Source organism: Larus michahellis, chromosome 3 (assembly GCF_964199755.1).
Source record: "Larus michahellis chromosome 3, bLarMic1.1, whole genome shotgun sequence".
Classification (NCBI taxonomy): domain Eukaryota; kingdom Metazoa; phylum Chordata; class Aves; order Charadriiformes; family Laridae; genus Larus; species Larus michahellis.
In genome coordinates, this window is record NC_133898.1 from 76,581,037 (window position 1) to 76,600,572 (window position 19,536).

Genomic DNA, 19,536 nt, shown 5'->3' on the forward strand with positions numbered 1-19,536 from the left:
AAAAAATAACCACATCGCCCATACTCTAAATTAGCTCTACACTTCTAGCGCTTTTTTGAAGTGCTAGGTTTCAGTTAAAGTGGTTTGTCAGTGGTATTCTGTATCAGCTCTGCATCGAAAACAATGCTGATAATTCATTTGTTCCTTCTCTAGGAAGAAACGATGTTTGGCTGAGTTTGGATCCTCTGGTTCAGGACTAGTATCTGGTGAAGCCAGCTTCACCACCGTGCTCACTGAGGGGGAATAAAATGCAGAAGCTACAGGAATTCAAACAGAGGTTAATATTCTTCTCTTCAGCCATGTCAAACCCATTCCATTTTTCATACTTAGTTTCTCAAATATGGAAATAATTGGAGCTGCAGAAATAATCATCTCTCCTGAGTAAACATGCATCTTTTTTGCATATGGCTTTCTCGTCTCCCTTTTATTTTTATAAAAATGTTGTGACAGAAGAACATGTTTTCAACAACGCATTACATAAAATATTTAAAGTAATTTTTTATAAATGGATTTTAAAATTACTTGGTGTTTGGCATAACGTTCATTTCTTTAGCATGGATCTCCTACCTGATACTCAGAAAGACAGAAATGTGCTACTTAACACACTGCAGAATTTCTAAGATGTACATATAGAAGTGAAATTGTATTTATATACAGGTACAAATGTATAATCAGATGTACAGCTTATTATTAAAAAAGAAATACATTTCATTCAGCTCATAACTGAAGGTATTGGTAGCCCATTGATGGCATAATATTATTTTTTAAAAAAATTCTTTTCCAGATATCATACTTTCATGAGAGAAATAGTTGAAAATAAGCATCTTAATATCCTTTTTAGTATAAGTTCATTGATTATTTTGTTTCCTAAATATTTGATCTTACAAGGATAAGCAAGTTCTCTCAGCTGCAATTTGGAATTAGAATTTTCTTTCTCCAAGGCGAAGCTTAGCAAGGAACTAAATACCATGACGTATTCCCATTGAAATGGAGTTTTCTTTTTCCACCACTGAGGGGATGCACCAGCACCCTAATATGGACTCTCTTAGCTATTGTGAGCTCTTTGAATGACACCGAAATATTTACAACCGACAAGAAATTTAACTAAGTATTTATGGACTAACTAAAGTAATTGAGGAGTAGGATCAAAAATAGGCAGTAGTATAGTTTGCCTCGTTCTTTGTCGTTGAAAAGGAAAATAAATGGAAGGTAATTTATAAAGCAAACACAATGAGAAGTGCATGGTGATCTTGTAAGGCTGACTGATAATTCTGAAAGAGCTGTCTTGTGATGAAAATTCAGTTTGAGTGGTGGGCGCTATTTCTGAATCAGACACCTTTATCCCTGAGCGATGGTAGATGAGAGTTGAGCAGCTGAATTATGTATTATTATCAAATAAATATTAATTTCTTGCATGAAGAATTAAAATACTCCTTTAATTAAAAAACAGCTGTATATAGATCTTCCAGTAGTTTTCATACCTTACTTATCTACCAGATGACAACAAACAGTATTCTTTCCCCAAATATGAAGTAAATCTTTTACTGGACTTAGATGTTCCTAATTTCTCAAAAATAGAATAAGGATTGTGCCACAGTCTTTTTACTACAAGAATTTTACTTTAGAGTGAGAGTATCGTATTTCTGTGCATGTCAAGCAGGTTATAATGTAAACTGTAAATCCGCATTTATCTGTGTATTTACAGAGTTTAGTTATGAGCAATAATATAAATTAATGTTTTATTAAAGTGGCCTTCCACCTAGGCAAGCACGCATATGGGTTACACATGACACTGAAGGTCTTCTGTAACACTAGGATAGTATAGAGATTTATCTTTTAGAATAAGGCTTTTTCTGCTATTTCTCCAGGAGATGATCAGAGCCTATTTTTATTACAGTTCCTGCTCTGGCAAATTTGACATCTCTCCAGAGTACACACTGTATGACAGCTACATGGAGTAGAATCAGTCCCTTACTTCTCAATATCTGCTTGGCCTTGCTCTCTGTTTTGGGTGGATGCCAAATTGAGAGCTACTTGCTTCCACGATGGACCCATTTGTCCTGCAGCAGAAGCTCTGGCTCGGAAAAAAGCTTCTGAAAGGCAAATGATTTTGCCCTGAATTAAGCCAAGTGTTAGAGATTTAGGATGTCTCTATGAGGGTTGATATGATTTATAATATAAACACGTGAAGCTACCATGTTTCCTTGGGTAATTTCACAAGATCCTCTCTAGGTAGTCATTAAATAAGGAAGTGTAGTCTGGCTTCAAAAAGCTTCTGTGGCAAATAGTGCAGAAGCCAGCTGTACAGCGCATGGGAAGATAGAGCTTTCCATAGACACGCAGTTTATTCATTATAGGACATCTTCAAAACAGCGATCTGGTTTTAGTGAATGAAGCATTATCCTTGGTTACTATTGCATATGAACTATAGTTGCAGTTTTAACATCTTATAAGCGGAAACCTGGCACTTGAAATTACACGGATATGCTTCCAAAAGTATTTTAAAAGAAGTGAGGGAGTTTTACAGTCAAACTGTACTGTCATAAACATTAGAATCACTGGATTTTCTTCAAAGTTGGGTTTGAATATTAAGTTTCAAAAGCCCACAGATTTTAGATTCCAAAAAGATTAAGGTGTAATTATTCCTAGTAGCTTTATTGTGCCTTCTGGATTTTCAGTCTCAAAAAATTCATCTGGTTCTGATAAGCTTGCCAAGAAAATATCCCCGACTTTTAAACTAGGATTAACCCCTATGAATGTCATACCTGAACGATGTTAGAGAAAGCCATGGGTAACTTAACTGTGGAGAAATAATACCCCTAATTAAAACAAAATCAAAACCTTTTAATCTTTCTGTAAAAGGTTGATAAATGGTATCTCTTCTGTTTAACTAGAAGAGCTGGGAAGAGAGTTCCTTGTTACCAAAAGACTGAATTATTTACTTTTCTGACTGATTTCCATTCTAAAAGTCTCTGAAAGTTATAGTAGGCTTGAAAAACTAGACAGCAAAAATACCTAGTAGAAGGTACTTCTGCGTTTGGCTGGTAGAGCGTGTGCCAAGATTTTTATCAGGGGAAAGCTGATCTCAAAGAGATTACTTGAATACTCAAAGCTAAGTATGTACCTGCTGGACTGGGACTCTAATCACCGAGCTTACTCTAACTGGATGAAGACTTGGAGTGAATTCTTTTTCTTGCCCTTCAGGTTTCCTACTTCAGAGACACCATATCACTTCATCACAATCTTTCACTTTAAGAAATTCTTTCTGGAGTAACTCTTGGTATTCAAATGCTGGGTTTTATTACTTTCCTAGCTAAGTGTTGTAAATATTTTATTTGGTTTTATCTAGTTCTAATTTTACAGATCAGGAAACTTTTAATGTTAAAAACATGGATTTATGTAAAAGTTGTTAAACTGGTCTTCCCTCCAGTGGGGTGGCTGACATGATGGAGGGAAGATATGCCATCCAGAGGGACCTTGACAGGCTGGAGAGGTGGGCCCATGCCAACCTCATGAAGTTCAACAAGACCAAGTGCAAGGTCCTCCATCTGGGTCAGGGCAATCCCAAGCACTGATATAGGCTGGGCAGCAACTGGCTTGAGAGCAGCCCTGAAGAAAAGGACTTGGGGGTGCTGGTGGACGAAAGGCTCAACATGAACTGTCAGTGTGCACTAGCAGCCCAGAAAACCAATCGTATCCCGGGCTGCATCAGGAGAAGCATGGCCAGCAGGTCGAGGGAGGTGATTCTTCCCCTCTACTCCACTCTCGTGAGACCCCACCTGGAGTACTGCGTCCAGTTCTGGAACCCCAACTACAAGAAAGATATGGATGTGCTGGAACGTGTCCAGAGAAGGGCCACGAGAATGATCAGAGGGCTGGAGCACCTCTCCTATGAGGACAGACTGAGAGAGTTGGGGTTGTTCAGTCTGGAGAAAAGAAGGCTCCGGGGAGACCTTACAGTGGCCTACCAGTATCTTAAGGGGGCCTACAAGAAAGCCAGTGAGAGACTTTTTAGGATGTCGGGTAATGGTAGGACTAGAGAGAATGGATTAAAACTAGAGATGGGACGATTCAGATTGGATGTTAGGAAGAAGTTCTTAACCATGAGGGTGGTGAGACACTGGAACAGGTTGCCCAGCGAGGTGGTGGAAGCCCCGTCCCTGGAAGTGTTCAAGGCCAGGCTGGATGGGGCTTTGAGCAGCCTGATCTAGTGGGAGGTGTCCCTGCCCATGGCAGGGGGTTGGAACTAGATGATCTTTAATGTCCCTTCCAACCCTAACAATTCTATGATTCTATGTCGTGAGTAACAAGCTCAGCATACAAAGAGCAGTAATAACTATTTCAAAATTATTCTCTTAACATCAAACAGGATATGCTTACAAGCAAGTAAGCTAGATTTTATATTGTAGTAATTAGGGGCACTTGTAACTAAGATGTAAAGTAAAAATGATGTAAAAAATTACTATCAGTGATATGTAATCTTTACAATTTTGCCCTAGTGTTCATAAATTTCAAAAGATGTTCAAGAGTGTTTTATATGCTATGTGTGGAAAAACATAGCTCTTAATCACTTTGTCTAAAATGCCAGTTCTTAAACTTCATAAGCAATAATTTGTAAATTTAAGGACTATTCTGGTCATAGAAATCATCTGTATCTTTTCTCTTCCTCTCAAGAACATTTTTCAATGAATTATTTACAACCTTTTTCCATAATAATTAAAAATAGACACATTTCTGTGCTTATAAACTAGCTTGATTATGCACCAAATGGGATACTACGCCCTTTATGAAATTTATATGCATGATATACTGAAACAAAAGCTTTTGCTGATTTTGGGAAGAAAGTGTTTTAGCTTTCAAATGTAGCCCATTCTTAAGGCAAATCTCTTACTTTGGTCCAGAACCAGGCCTGTGCAACACTAATCCAAATTTTTCAATATTGTTGAAGGAGTTGGGTTCCTGTCAAGAACTGGGAGCCCGGCATTCTGCCGAATGCAAGCTGTGTTGATTTGAGTTTGCGCACAATGGGACATTTTCAGGTCCAAAGCACTTTAATCCAGATAGCTGATGATGCTGTACTCTTCCCTATTCAAGTCGAATATGGATGTCAGGCAAGCAGGTCTCAAAACGTCACCTCTGTGAATAATAACAGTAGAGTCACCAGATAATAAGCATGGTCACCAGAACTTACAGTTATAACACAGTTATAGCAGGTTATTTTATTCAGGGCAGATAAACTTTGCTCTTTTTCCCCTACCCCTGATGGTTTTAGTTACTGTATCAATTTCAAAAGATTACACCACAATGAAGAGTTATGCCTCTTGATTTTGACAGGTTAATTGAAGATCAGTAATAAACTTGAGGTGTTCTTCTTTATTCCCCCTTAACCACAATTTTTATGGAACATTTCTATAAAATGGGACTTTCAGTCAGCAACCTGCATATGCATATTCATCTTAAAATACTGTCATTTTCAGTACATTTAATTTCAAAAGAAACCTTAAACTATTTGAAGGTAATAAAAACTTTACAAAAGCCATTTTGATTTCAATATTGACACTATTGCAAAGCTTTTGGGGCTTCAACACAATTTTGGCAAAACCACAAATCCACCACTGTTAATTGTCTGGGAAGATGCCAGTCTATCTTTCTTCCTTCCTTCTTGAGGCGTAACCCAAATCCTTTCCAGTCTCCAAATCTGTATGCTCAAATCCCCCAAAATACATTGGCAAGATGCATCGATTTGAATTCATACGTGTCAGGGAGTAAACCAGTGATAACTATGTGGACCAGAAAATCCTGAACCAATGTTGGAGATTAATTAGCCACATCCAAAATAAAACCCTTCAAGCAACCAATCTCTCCATTTCCAATACCATCACAGTGAGAAATACAGATGACAAATGTTGTCTGTGTTGCTCTGCAGAATGTCCCTGAGGGCAGGATCAGAGCTACACCAGCCATCTGTTTGAACTTTCCTACTGGGGCATTTCTGTGGCTGCTTCCAAGTGATCCCGTTGGTACTGCGAGAAAAGGAAAGCCTGAGCAGTTCTGGTGCTTTTGGTGCCTTTACTGTAGATAAGATGTACTACTCAGTGCAGCTTTCAGCTCTCCCATCCAGCTTTCCACTGATGACCTCAAAAAGAAAAACACATCTGCATTTCATTGATTATGCCTGTTGCAAGACTGCATGAATTTTATAGGCAACCTGAAGTCTGAATGAGTACATACATGGGACAATATGAATGCCAGCATAGAAAGCAGTGAACTAAATCCTCACCAGCTTAACTCTGCACCAGTGCTCCTATAAAGAATAGGTAAGTGATGTTAGATCAAGCTGCTGAGAGCAGTGACACTTAAACTGGGGGCTGTCCCTATAGCTGCTTTTTCCTTCCTACTGATGATTTTTTCCCTGTAGATGAATAATATTTTTATCAGTTGGAATTATTTTTACATTTTATCCTATAAAGCTGCTTTTCCTCCAAAAAGAAAAAAGGTGCATTACATTTCTGTACAACAAGTCCAGCATATTTAAATAACGTCAGGACTGAGCTAAGCAAGTCATACTAACATACCAAAATAATCTTTATCAGTTGCTACTAGAAGGACATGGAGGATGTCCTCGTATTTGTCTCCTTTTGGAGTTCATTTTAACATTTGCATTAAAACAACCCAGCCCCATGCACAGTACTCCCTTGTGTTTAATTCTGTCCTTTGAGGAACATTACAGAAGTTAGCAAGGTTACTTAATGCATCCCTGGAAAAAGCTCTGATAATATATGGAAGGTCACTGCTCTTTTCAATAGGAAAGCTTTCATCCTAACGAAGATAAATATGAATGTATTAATTGAATTAACTGAAATCTATTCGTTTTTTACTCTGAACAGTCTCCTTAATGAGCTATTGTCAGAGGAGCATAAGAATGTAAAAGATCAACAGTCTATGATAAAGACTTTAAAATTCAAATGTTAATACATAAATTTTCATCCTATCTGTCATTTTGTCCATGAGCAAAACCAAAAACACTTTCTGACATCCTTGGATAAAAGTCTCCTAGGCAGCTGATTAAATTTATATTCCAGTGTAAAAAGCAAGACTGGATCCCTCCTCTGCAGTAGAGAAGTCAGCACAATAAGAATTATGCTAAATTTAGCATATATTGATAAAATTGTGTTTTCATGTGCAGAAATGTGCCTGCAACTTGAGTTTGAACAGAGAAATGAAGTGAAGCTTTCTTTGCATCCCTAAATTTATTTGTAGCATAAATCTAGAAACATTGATTTGAAACACAAAGATCAGGATTTTGTGTGCCGTTTTCCAGGGAGTGGAAAACAAGGTTGTGCAGGAAGGGATGGCAGTTCTTTCAACATCTCCAAAATTCCCCATGGTGGTCCTGCTTCGCAGACCTGGTTCGAAAAGCAGGTTCCTTGGCCTCCCATTCCTCACCATAAAGGCCAACCCTGCCCCAGAGGGCCAAAGCTTACACAGCAAGACCTCTCTCTTCCCTTCCTCCTGTCCATTCCCCATTCCTCTCAAGTCCTCGCTCCCAGCGGAGCTGCCAACTTCCCTCGTTTAGATCTAATTTCTTCTACCTGAAAAAACCATGTGTAATTTTAAAAAAGGAGAACAACAGAAAATGAGAAAAGATGTTAAGAAGAATCTTGAAGCAGTAGCTAATACATTAAGTCTTTGCAGGTGATGTGAAAGGCTACAACGACTACTATACCCTGTTTCAGGATTTTACTGGCAACTTAGAGCAAATGCATATCATTTATCAAGCAAATAAAAAAATCCTTGAGAAAAAGCAAAATGAAACATTTTTTAGGTAAGAAGGCTTACTTCAGAAAGCATATTTTGTCAGACAAAATGACTCTGGAAATGAAGTGACTGATTACTAAATGCCTGTATCTGAGAGGTTCCATAGGGTTACATGCTACATCTTCATGCTGATGGCTGGCACAAAATATGCTGTAGGGCTACTATTAACACTTACATGAATTTTCAGCATGAGCTCTGGCTTCATAATGAGCAGTTGTCTTATTAATTTTCTGTCCAGTAATGAGCACTGATAGGTTTAGTTCTCTGTTTTGACAGGAAAAGGATGAGTTGGTTTTTTATGTGTCTGGGTACTTTCTCAATGTTGGTAAATGCCTTCCTGTCCTGGTAAATTAGCAAGGGACTAGGCTGAACTAGCACTTTACAAAGAAAAAGTTATAAATCAATAGAAACACTAAGTTTCATACTTAACTGCGGATTCATCCAGTTTTCCCTATCTGTGCAGCTAAAGAGAAGAGAAATGTACCGCGTAATCTTTTCTAAAACAAGAGGAAAAAATATTTCATACTCTTAAAGTATAAAGTTTAGACTCTTAAAGCATCTCTTACCCAGCTGTATCTCAGCAACTTCCAGAAAAGTAGTAAGTGATACCACCAACACTTACTTCATGTGACTCCCACTGGGACAGTCACATGTAAGCAGTGGGACGTTTTGCAAAGGAACTATTTTTCCTTTGTTCCCACTACTCCTGCTGCTTTTTTTTTCTGTATTTTTTATTTATTTTCTTTAAAGTATAACTTTTCTGCTACAAAAAAAAAGTCAATCAAGATTAATAAACAAAGTTAAATTATAAGACAACAGAAGTATTAAAAAATAGAGCTATGTCAGAAGAAAGATAGAACCTTACACTTTTCATATTGGTCTTTTTCCTTTGTACTGGATGTTTTTGTCCTTAACTACTCTTTTGTGCTTGAAATTAAAATAATATAAAAATCTACTGAATGAAAACAATTGACATGAAAGAGTGGGCTATTGTTAATTTTTCTAATAAAAATCCACATGCCTCCAACCGCATATTTCCATGGGAGGATAAAAATGTCATGCAAGAGAATATACAAGTGTATTTAAAGAAAGAATTATTTGGAGATAATTGTTCATGTGAATTTTTCTGTGTACCAGTGCACATCTCTTCAGAATCTGGAATATAAATTTCCAGAGAATCATGAAAAATCCCCAACCATACAAATATGCTTGTTCACAAGTTGCAGCCAAAACACTCTCTTTTGTTTGACACATGCATGAGGTGTCATTACTTTTAGGTATTGGTGACCTAAATTGTTTTCCACACACTAAACACAGAAGTTTCCTAGATGGGCTTAATGAAGAACACAACAGCTTCATCTATATCAGATGTGTGTTCACCATTCTCTGCTTACTTGAAATATCCAATTTATGCTGGGTTTCACATATATGTTAGTTCAAGACTTGCAGGGGTTGAGTTCCTTCAAGCTTTGAAGGCCAAGGCAGTGTACAGCCATAAAATTATAAAACCCAAGAGATATAAGGATAAAAGGTCTACCAGGCGGAGTTCTAAACATGTATTTGTCACCCTGTACCACTAACTCATTATTGATTGAAAGCTTACTTGCATACATAGACGCAAGAGTGTAATTGATTGAATTACTCAGATGAGTACCCTGAGATGTTGACCCGATTGTATACCTTACATAAATCACAGTCTTGCTAGCCCACAAATTAAAAGGTCATGAGATTATTTCAAAGTTATTAGGACATTTAGGATTTTTTTTGTATGGTTCTCCACCTCCCCCCTGCATATCCTTCATGATTATATATGCAACCATAGCAAGGCAATTTTGGCTACTCTTTTGTCCTTTATAGATCTGAAAATATGCCCGTCTATATCATTATCAACGGTTAACAGAAAAAGCCCTCGTTACTTGTACACTTTCACAACAAAATTGTTTTGTATGACTTCTTACACAGAAATCTCAGCATCATAGATTAACCTCAGCCTTAGAAATGAGGTCTTTATGTTAAAGTAGGACATCATGGGCTTATTGAGTTATATTCCATCAGGTTTGTTTGGACCAGAAAATTAAAGCAAGAATGACAGATATGTTTAAGCTGTATTCTTATTTTGAGTATTTTAAATTCTTTTAAGTGGTGAATTACTACTTTATGAAAATAATTAAACCTGTATATAAACTTAAGGTATGTATATAATAAGTGGTTAGTTTAGCATTCTGGTAGACATAAATAGACTTTTTCTTAAGAATATCCATATTTTAAGTATTTAGTTACTAAATACTTGCATAATTTAACCATTCAATGAGAATGAAAATGACATTTGTGTTATAAACACCTTTGTTCACACACATGCACAAAAAAATTGAAAACTCAACTGTTTGGAGTTGTAGCTGCAAGCTTACAAATCAAACAGCAGAAACCTGCAAAGACCAGTAGGTCAAATTTCTTGCTAACTGTCCTTTCAGTAAAAGCTGCTGACTTTTTGACATCTTTGGAGTTGTCAAAAGGCATTATCACACAGCAGGCTTAGACCTTATAACACTTTCTGTCTATAAAGAATGAGAGAGGGAGTTTTGTGCCTATGGCTTGAAAATAAGGCATACAGTGATTGCACACATTTATCTTTGTCAAAGCTGTGATGAGATAAATAAAGGGGGTTTTGTACACATGGAAATCTGTAATCCGTAATATTCTCAGCAGATTGAATGTAAATGAAATTCTTTCCTAGCTTTGCAAACCTCAGTAATGGTATTTCATAATTTTAGAAGACATACGCACATACCAGGGCACATGAATATAAAATATGCAATATTTTATAATATTGATAGACAAATAGACAGGCAGTAGAATACAAAAAAAGCACAGGCAGATTTCCACATAGAGGTTGTTGTTGATTTCACATCAGAAAAAGCAAAACTGTAGTACCATTGTATGTCTTGCACATACAATAGACAGGCAGTAGAATACAAAAAAAGCACAGGCAGATTTCCACATAGGGGTTGTTGTTGATTTCACATCAGAAAAAGCAAAACTATAGTACCATTGTATGTCTTGCACATATGCTGATATATATGCATGGCAGATACATAAAAACACAATGTTAAAACATATATTCACTGTTTCCAAATTTATAAAAAATATTCCATAAACATATCCCAAAAGCACTCCTACCTGGTGCCTATACTCACATGGAGACACTGGGTAGATACAAATTGCATGTCACTTACGTAAGCCCATGGTAATAGAGATACTAAAGGTTTCACTGTAGAGCTTTCACAGCAATGATACACAATGAGACCCCTCACTTTGCTTTTTGAATCAAGACCCCATTGCTTTTTGCACCCTTCAGCAAACCCTGAACACTGTCTCCTCGTTTGCCTCCGGACGGCCTCAGCCCAAGCCCCGGGAGACCTTTGAACCTCCAGATCTTACTACATTGATGAGGCATGAAATCACACCACAGGGTAAAAAAAAGCACTAGGATCTTGACTGAAATATTGACAAAGAATATTTAATCTTTTTTTTTTTTATTTAAAAGCACCTAAACAAAACTTAGTATTTAGCAACTCACTACAAGAAGGAGACAAACATATTTGACTGTTTCGCCCTAGCAGATATAAGTCACTTTAAAATGCTTCAAAATAATGATTTGGGGTCAATATGAACCACAGCAAATATGCATACTCCTCAGAAGAAACTGCAATAATAAAACAGCGAGCTGTCTCAGAAGAAATGTTGATAAATCCAAACCACTGTAATTAAGTCTATCCAAAATGTTTAAAACGCATAGATTAAAATTAAAATAATACTTTCTGTAACTTTTGATGTTTGTAGGAGTAAAAATAAATTGTGACAGACATTCCTTAATATCAGAGGCATTATTAGGTACACTAAAGAAAGTGCCCTTTTGCATGAGAACTAAGTCTGCTTAAGGTCACACAATTAGCCAGATACAACCGCTAACTATAACCAAGTCTTCACAATCAGTCTCCTGCTTTAGTTAGTGGTTTGACCTTCCTAGACATGAAAAATCACAGTCTCCTCTGCCACTGAATTATTTTTTAATTTGATAAAACTGAATTAACAGTATGTGCTATTCATGGATATCCTCTATGGACACAGATTTGATACAGATGCTCCTAATATTCTTTCTTCCACTTGTATTTCATCTGCATGAATCACTGCCTGGGTAGGCACCATCTGTCCTTTGTTCTCTGTTGCCAGAATGGGCCACTTCAAAAGGAAAAAAAAAATAATCAATGTCAGAATTTCCTGAACAATGCAAATTTTGAGCTTAAGGCAACAGAGCTACTTAAAGACTGGGATTAAATAACTTCTTAGACTCCTCGCTATTCAAAATAGTTTGGGTTTATTATGCCTTTCAACAAATTAGACTTTCTCTAGTTCTTCTGGCCCTTTTTTGAACACCTTTCCAGTGTGTTGACATACAGAAATAACAGACCCCAGACCTCAATGCAAGTATTTTTCTTGTACTCTCACAATCTGTACAAAAGTAGCAACATCTAATTGTACCTTCTGGATAGTGGCCCGTCTATGCAGGAAAGAATCTCATTTGCCAGGTTTGCACTGGCAGTTCATATAAGCATGAATCTTTTATTAGCAAGTGAGGCTCTGTAATAGGTATCTCTTCTTATAATTTACTATTCCACCTATTTCTATAATTTGCAAATGCTAAGTAATACTTTTCTCGACACCCTTGTTGAGAACAACAGATTTAGCCATGTATTTTTGTAGTTTACCTCTTTGATATTTCTGTCTGCCTACAAAGAATGCAGGCAATGAGGAGATTTTTAGAGCAGAAAAAAAAAAGTAGTAAAAAGATAAACTGCTCAACAGAGAGTACCAAGGACTCTTTAAAAGATGAGTGCAGAGGCTGTTAATCAGGAAATCAAATGTGTCCAACCACATTAATATATATTCTCACAAGGCCAGAGCCTAGCAAAGTGACATTAAATTGTTAAAGAGGGTGGCTATTCTCAGCAGTTGCACAGCATGGAAACAGAAGAAGCGAGCAGTCAGATCCAAGCTAAAAGATGTGCTAAATTCAGCTATGAATTCCTCCTGGCTGGGGGGACGACCTTTGTTCTGCACTCATCAGCTCATGGGTCCGTAAGTGCGGCCTGCAGGTGCAGTGTCTGTAGCAATGGCCAGCTCAAGCGAATGCCTCCCCCTTCACCTGGCCAGGTCACCCCACAGTCTGCGAGCACCCTGTTGCTTCTTCCCCCAAAACCTGAAGTAATTGTGCAGTCAAGTGCTTATCTAATTTACTACTTCAATTTTAAGACGCTACTTTGCCCCTACCACATACTGTTGTGACAAAACGGCAGTTCATGTTTAGCTGGTTATTTATCACGCTATGTAAGCATGAATCTCAATTAGCAAGTGAGGCTCATTGCTCTGTAATATGGATCTCTTCTTATAATTTACAGTTCCACTTATTTCTATCATTTGCAAATTCTAAGCAATACTTTTCTCCATACTCCTGAGAATAGCCACCCTCTTTAACAATTTAAAGTCTCTTTGCTAGGCCCTGGCCTTGTGAGAATATATATATATTAATGTAGTTGGACACATTTGGCTTCCTGATTAGCAGCCTCTGCACTCATCTTTTACATAGCCGTTGGTTTTCTCAGTTGAGTAGTTTATCTGAGAATAACCACCCTCTTTAACAATTTAATGTTTCTTTGCTAGGCTGTAGTCTTGTGAGAATGTATTACAAATAGCACAGGCAGAAGGACTAGGGAAGTGATCGTCCCCTTGTACTCTGCACTGGTGAGGCCCCACCTCGAGTACTGTGTCCAGTTTTGGGCCCCTCTCTACAGGAAAGACACTGAGGTGCTGGAGCGGGTCCAGAGAAGGGCAACGAAGCTGGTGAGGGGTCTGGAGCACAAGTCCTGTGAGGAGCGGCTGAGGGAGCTGGGGTTGTTTAGCCTGGAGAAAAGGAGGCTGAGGGGAGACCTTAGCGCTCTCTACAACTACCTGAAAGGACGTTGTAGGGAGTTGGGGGTCAGTCTCTTCTCCCAAGTAACAGGCGATAGGACAAGAGGAAACAGCCTCAAGTTGCGCCAGGGGAGATTTAGACTGGATATTAGGAAGAATTTCTTCATAGAAAGGGTTATCCAGGGTTGGAACAGGCTGCCCAGGGACATGGTGGAATCGCCATTCCTGGAGGTATTTAAAAGACAGGCAGACGCGGTGTTCAGGGACATGGTTTATTGGTGCTTTTGTCAGTGTTACGTTGATGGTTGGTCTTGACGATCTTAGAGGTCGCTTCCAGCCTAGTCGATCCTATGATTCTATGTTTAGCTGGTCCCTGGCTCCCCCCGACCCCGCTGCCTTTCCAGGCCTGTCTCTCCATGAGGAGCTGTAGGCAGTTGGCCTACCCGCCCCAAGCCGCTGAGGGGCGACCCTGCCTAAAACCTCTACCCCGCTCCTGCCCTGTCCCAGCCGGCGGTAGCGGCTGCCCCGTGGCGGAAGGGGCAGGAGGCGCAGGAGCAGCCGTTAACGGCTCCCGACGCCGCCGCCAACGGCCGAGGGGGGGCGGTGGAGGAGGCGGGAAGGCAGCGCGCGCACCTGCCGCGAGGAGCGGGAGGCGCGGCCCCAGCTGCTCCGGGGGCGAGCGAGCGAGAGGGCGGGGCCGGCGAGTGACGCCGGGCTGCGCGGTGTAAACAGCCCGGCGGCAGCCCAGCAACCGGGCACCATCGCCCCACTGGGGGCCGGAGGGTTGGGTCGGGCCGGACTGGCCTGGCCTGGCCTGGCCTGGCCTGGCCTTTGCTAGCCTCAAAGGACGGAGGGAGGCAGGCGCCCCTTCTCGCAGCGGCCCCGAGAGGTTGAGACGGCATCTCGGCGCGGCTGGTGGGGACGGCAGGAGAAAGCGCCCGAGGACCGCTCCGGGGAGGGTGGCTGCCGCTTCGGACAGCGGTTCGGGACCTCGGTGGCCCTTGGTGTAGCTCCCCCGGTAGGGCCGGTGCCGGCGGAGCCCGAGCGGCGGCGGTGGCGGGGGGGTGCGGGTCCGGTCGGTGAAGATGGCGACCCCGGGGATGGGCTGGCAGCAGCCGCAGCACGGCTACGGCGGCGGCTCGGCCACCGGCGCGGGAAAACTCGGCTCCGGCTCAGCCCAGGCGGGTCTGGGCACCGAGCACAGCCCGGACCTGCATTTCAAAATGAGCAAGAAGATCGCCCAGCTCACCAAGGTGAGGGAGCGCCCGCCGCTGCCTTTTCTCTCTTCCTCTCGCTTTATTTATGGTTTTTTCCCTTCGCTTCTCTCCATCGCCTCGGCAGAGATGTGGCTGAGGGGAGGCTGTGTCTCGGGGTTGGTGTTAAATCCCCGCGGGAGGCGGCCGGGTTCGTTCCCCGAAGGCCGGGCCTGGAGCGGCCGCCGTCCCCGGGGACCGGAGCGCGGCGTGCCGGGGTCCCGCGGTGAGAGCCCCGGCGTACCGCAAACGTGGAGAGCGGGAACGGCGCGGGTCGGGCAGCGACCGTCCAGGGACGCTGCCGCAGTACCGGTTCCCTCTTCGTTGTGTCAAAAATTCCCTCTAGCACAGGCAGGTAGCTGGGTGTGTGGGAGGTGGTCCCCGGTTGCCAAGCTGGTCCTTGCTATTTATGCTATGAAAATTGTAGCTTCTGTTTTGTAAGCCTTTCTCTGAGTCTTTTTAAATAGAGAAATTCAAGTGATGCTTGTTTTCCTTTTGCTGAAGAGAAGTACTGTTGTTTAAGGTGTCTGGTAATATCTTAAACGCCTTAGTGAGGGAGAAGTGTGAGAATATCTCTGGTCTTGTATTGCTGATTGAACAGTTTTCATTGTATCACCCCCCAGTATAGAAAATACATTGTATCTTTGTTAAATGCTGGGGTCAAACCATAAGGAGTTTTAAAAGCTTATTGTTAAGGCTGGTAGGCCCCGTGTTTCAGAAGTGGTTGTAGCTATAACTTTAGCTATAGCTAAATTTAAGTTTAGAATAACTTAAAAAATGCTTTGGTGCTGTAATCTCTCTTGTGTCATGCTCAAGCCATATGTGAATAGCATTGTTTAGGAAATGAAAGGCAGATTATCTTTGTTAAAGCAGAAGAAATAATTTCCGTGAAGAATTACGTAGGTAAAACATTTAAAGGTAATTTAAAAGCACTGTGGGAACTGCCAGCATTCTTCAAATGTATGTTAAAATGGATGAAGGTGACATTTCGTTGGAACTAAGAATGAAGAAAATGAAGACTGCTGGCAGTTTCACTGTGGAGACAGTTCATATTTATGCACAGTTGATGCACCATTGACCAGTTAAAAATAGTATTTAGCGTAGCACAACATGCACTTTAATGTATTGGAAAACTGATGACTGAGAGGAGTATTTTTTTCCTGTTTTTGAATTCGGAGTCCAGTTTCTTTATATGTTAACATCAGTAGAACTAAAATTGTAATTTCATAAGGAGAAAAGTAGAATTAAAATAAGCTGAAGAATCTCTTTTGTATGCACGTGGAGTAAACCAATGATGAATTAAAATATTAAAGACGTTACTACAGACTTGTACTCTCTGAAAGGTGCCAAAAGCACCTGGAGACCATAAATATTTTAGACTTACCTTAAGGCCTAGTGCATATGCAAAATAATACTTTCAAAGAATAATTTTTATGTGTGTGTATGTCCTTTGATATATTCCCTTTCTTTCTGTAGGAATTTACCCAGCAGTTTGTAGTTGATTTCAGAAACATTGTTCCACTTCTGTTGTGAAGTCATTCGTGTATACCCATGAGTTTCAAATCAATAGGCGCATGTCCTGTGCTCTCTCAGTTATTATGTGTCAGATATCTTGAGGTGGGTGTGAGTTAAATATGGATTTAAATGCAAGGTGCTGGAATATTTTGAACTTTTGTATTGGAAAACATGAAGAGAGTGAAAGTAAATACTGGGGTTTTTGGTAAGTTTTTTTTATGATCTGTAGTAGAGTTCTTCTAAAATTCTAGAAATTGTGTGCATGTCTGCCCTGACAAACACTTCAGAGTAGTGCAAATAAAAGCTATGAATTGTCTTCCACTAGTGTCTTTAACTGTAAACTATGTGCTTCTACAAGGAGTTGACATCTGAATTAGACTTTTGCAGGACTGTAAGTGTATTTATTTTCCAGTGACTTGAAGAATCTGGTAATGTTTTTAGTTTGTGTGTTTGTGTTCTGTTTTTGAGTTTTAGGGAGAAAACTTGGAAAATCAGCTGACTGAAGGTCTAGAGTGAAGAACAGTATTTCTAGATGTAAAACAGGATGTGTAATAAAAATAATTCTCTTGCACCTATTGCAACAATAAAATTAAGAATTTAAAGATTAACATTAAAAGTATTCTATAGCATTGATTTCATTGAGGTAGAGGTGCAAACTTTTACAGTTTTGCAGTGAGTGCTCAGGTCCTACACTTCTGTTTGTAACTTGACCTTTCAGAAAGGGAAGCTTGAAAGAATTATAGAAACTCCTGGGTAAAGTACAATCTGAACTTTTTAACCTGCTCTAGAATCTGAAGCCTGATTTGATAGATGGCTGCAGAAATTAATCCTTGAGGAAGGACTCGAGCTACAGGGGGAAAATATAAGCATGATACTTAATTTATGTAAGTGAGAGTTAGCTGTCTGAGAAGATTTAATTTAACTTTGCAGAAGACTTCTGTAAATAAGATGATGCAAAAAAGGTATCAGGATACATCTATGAAGGTCTTTTGGCCAAAGCTGTGTCAACTGCTTACTAACTTCCGTAATCTAGGAACTTCTTACTAAGAATACCACTTAATTGTGATTCTCAAATTGTTTAATGTCTTTATATAAAGACACCTCTCACACACCTTCCAACTGTTTTCCCCATTTATTTATTTTTTGTCTTCCAACTCTTCTCTCAGACTGCCTTGAATATTAAGTCTCTCAATGGATTTAGAGCCGAAGTCAGGCGCTTTACCAGGTCAAAACACTGATATAGTATAGTATAGTAAAAGGAAAAATAAATATGCATGTAGTATATACTGATATAGTATAGTAAAAGGAAAAATAAATATGCATGGGGCATTGCCAAAGAGATACACATAGTTAAATTATCCAGACAACTTCTGTCTTCTGACAAAAGAAATGTGACTCAATAGTTTATTTTTGCCTATCCTTGTACAGTTTGTGTTACAAGAAGTGAGTTGCAGCAGAAGAAAATGTTTTCCCCACAGAAGATGTAGGTCACTCATGAAGTTAATGTAAAATTCCGAAATTAGGATTCCGCTGTTATATTTTCACATTACTTAGAGAGGATCTGATGTTTCAGTCAAAATATTGCAGGAACACAAAGAAAAACGTGAAATTTGTTTAATAACCAGATTTAATCAGTAATTCAGAGTGAGGCAAAATAAGATACAAATCCATTTCACTATGCACAACACTTCTGAAGTGCTTAACTATATTTTTACTTTTGGGGGGGTGGGAAAGACTTACTTGGTTTAACTTTAATACGCTTACTTGACAGGAGAAGGTAAAACAAGTAATTAGAAAAGCAGCTTTAAAAAATAAAATTATATCCCATGTCATGCTTAAAGACTGCAGTAAATTGTAGCTGAAGCAATTTTAGCTCTTCCTCTTCGGTATAAGCTCCTTATTTTTTGGCGTTTTGAAAGATCTGTGTACTAGTGTGGGGATAAAGTAGCATCTGACACAAAGATTAAAGCCAACAAGAAATAAACTGCGATTATGAGATTGCATATATATGTTTGTACTACTGCTTGCTGGAGCGCTAATGCAGTGTTGAATTATTCCTGCTGCAGATGAAAATATGCATATATATATTTAATTACTTTGCATAAGACAACTGGAATGGAAAACAAAAAGCAAGTTGCTGCTATGCTTACATCAGTAGGGGAGAATGGGATTAGTTTTTACAACTGACAGAAGTTCAAGTGTTTTTGTTTCGGGTGTTTGGGTTGGTTTTTTTTGCTTTTTGTGCAGTAGTTTGCAGCTTAAGCATTTGCGATTGAGAAATCCATATCCTAAGTGTGTCTGCAAAGTCTGTTGTGTAAGCTTTCTGACATCAACATAAATCTTTGACTTTTATGGAATAACTGCATGATCCATGCTGGGATTATGCAATGAGAATCTTCAGCATTGATTTGGATGCATGATATTAATTGCAGAAATGGCACATTAAGTGGAAGAAGAGTCTGTAAGAGCCGTGCAGATGATACGTACCCTACAGTGATTGTTTCTATCTATTTAATAAAAAGAAAAAAACTGTACAAAACTCCAGTGTTTTCCCTTGGTACATGCTTGGAGCTGGATAAGTCAGTTCTGGAAGTGTTCCAAAAAACAGCTAGCACAAAGACTAAGGCAGCAAAGTTGTCCAAGACACATCATACTTGACTTAAATGAAAAAATAGAATCTGGGATTCCTGAGACCAGAGTTCTGTTCTCAACTCTGACAACAGTTCGTTGTGTAAATTTGGGAAACTGCTTTTTTAAAAAAATGAAGTAAAATTTCTCCTTTGTTTGCTTCTCTGTCTTCCTGCATTAGAGAGAAGTACTTACAGAATAGATGTTAATGTATTAGTTAGCCCTGTGAGTTGCTTGGGCATATAGGTAGTAAATTTTTTTCAAAGAATAAAGAGCAAATTTGATGCTCTTTCATTCAGATGCTTATGCTACTTGTGTGGACTTTTTTTGGTGGGATGGTTAAAGGTCTCCTTCA

At 39.4% G+C, this 19,536-nt stretch overlaps 1 protein-coding gene across 10 annotated transcripts in view; it reads left to right on the forward strand.

Annotated features, from left to right (window-relative positions):
* Nucleotides 1-14,377: 14,377 nt before the first annotated feature.
* The window catches only part of FAM184A (family with sequence similarity 184 member A), a 73,949-nt gene continuing 68,790 nt past the window's right edge, over nt 14,378-19,536 (forward strand). For 6 of the 10 annotated variants that reach the window (XM_074580862.1, XM_074580864.1, XM_074580865.1 and 3 more), the window contains exon 1: nt 14,391-15,038. In XM_074580862.1, coding sequence (XP_074436963.1) covers nt 14,871-15,038 — 168 coding nt within the window. In that variant the 5' untranslated portion in view covers nt 14,391-14,870. Of the gene's footprint in view, nt 15,039-19,536 lie in introns of all 10 variants that reach the window. The other 4 variants (XM_074580863.1, XM_074580867.1, XM_074580870.1 and 1 more) reach the window with 1 other exon arrangement.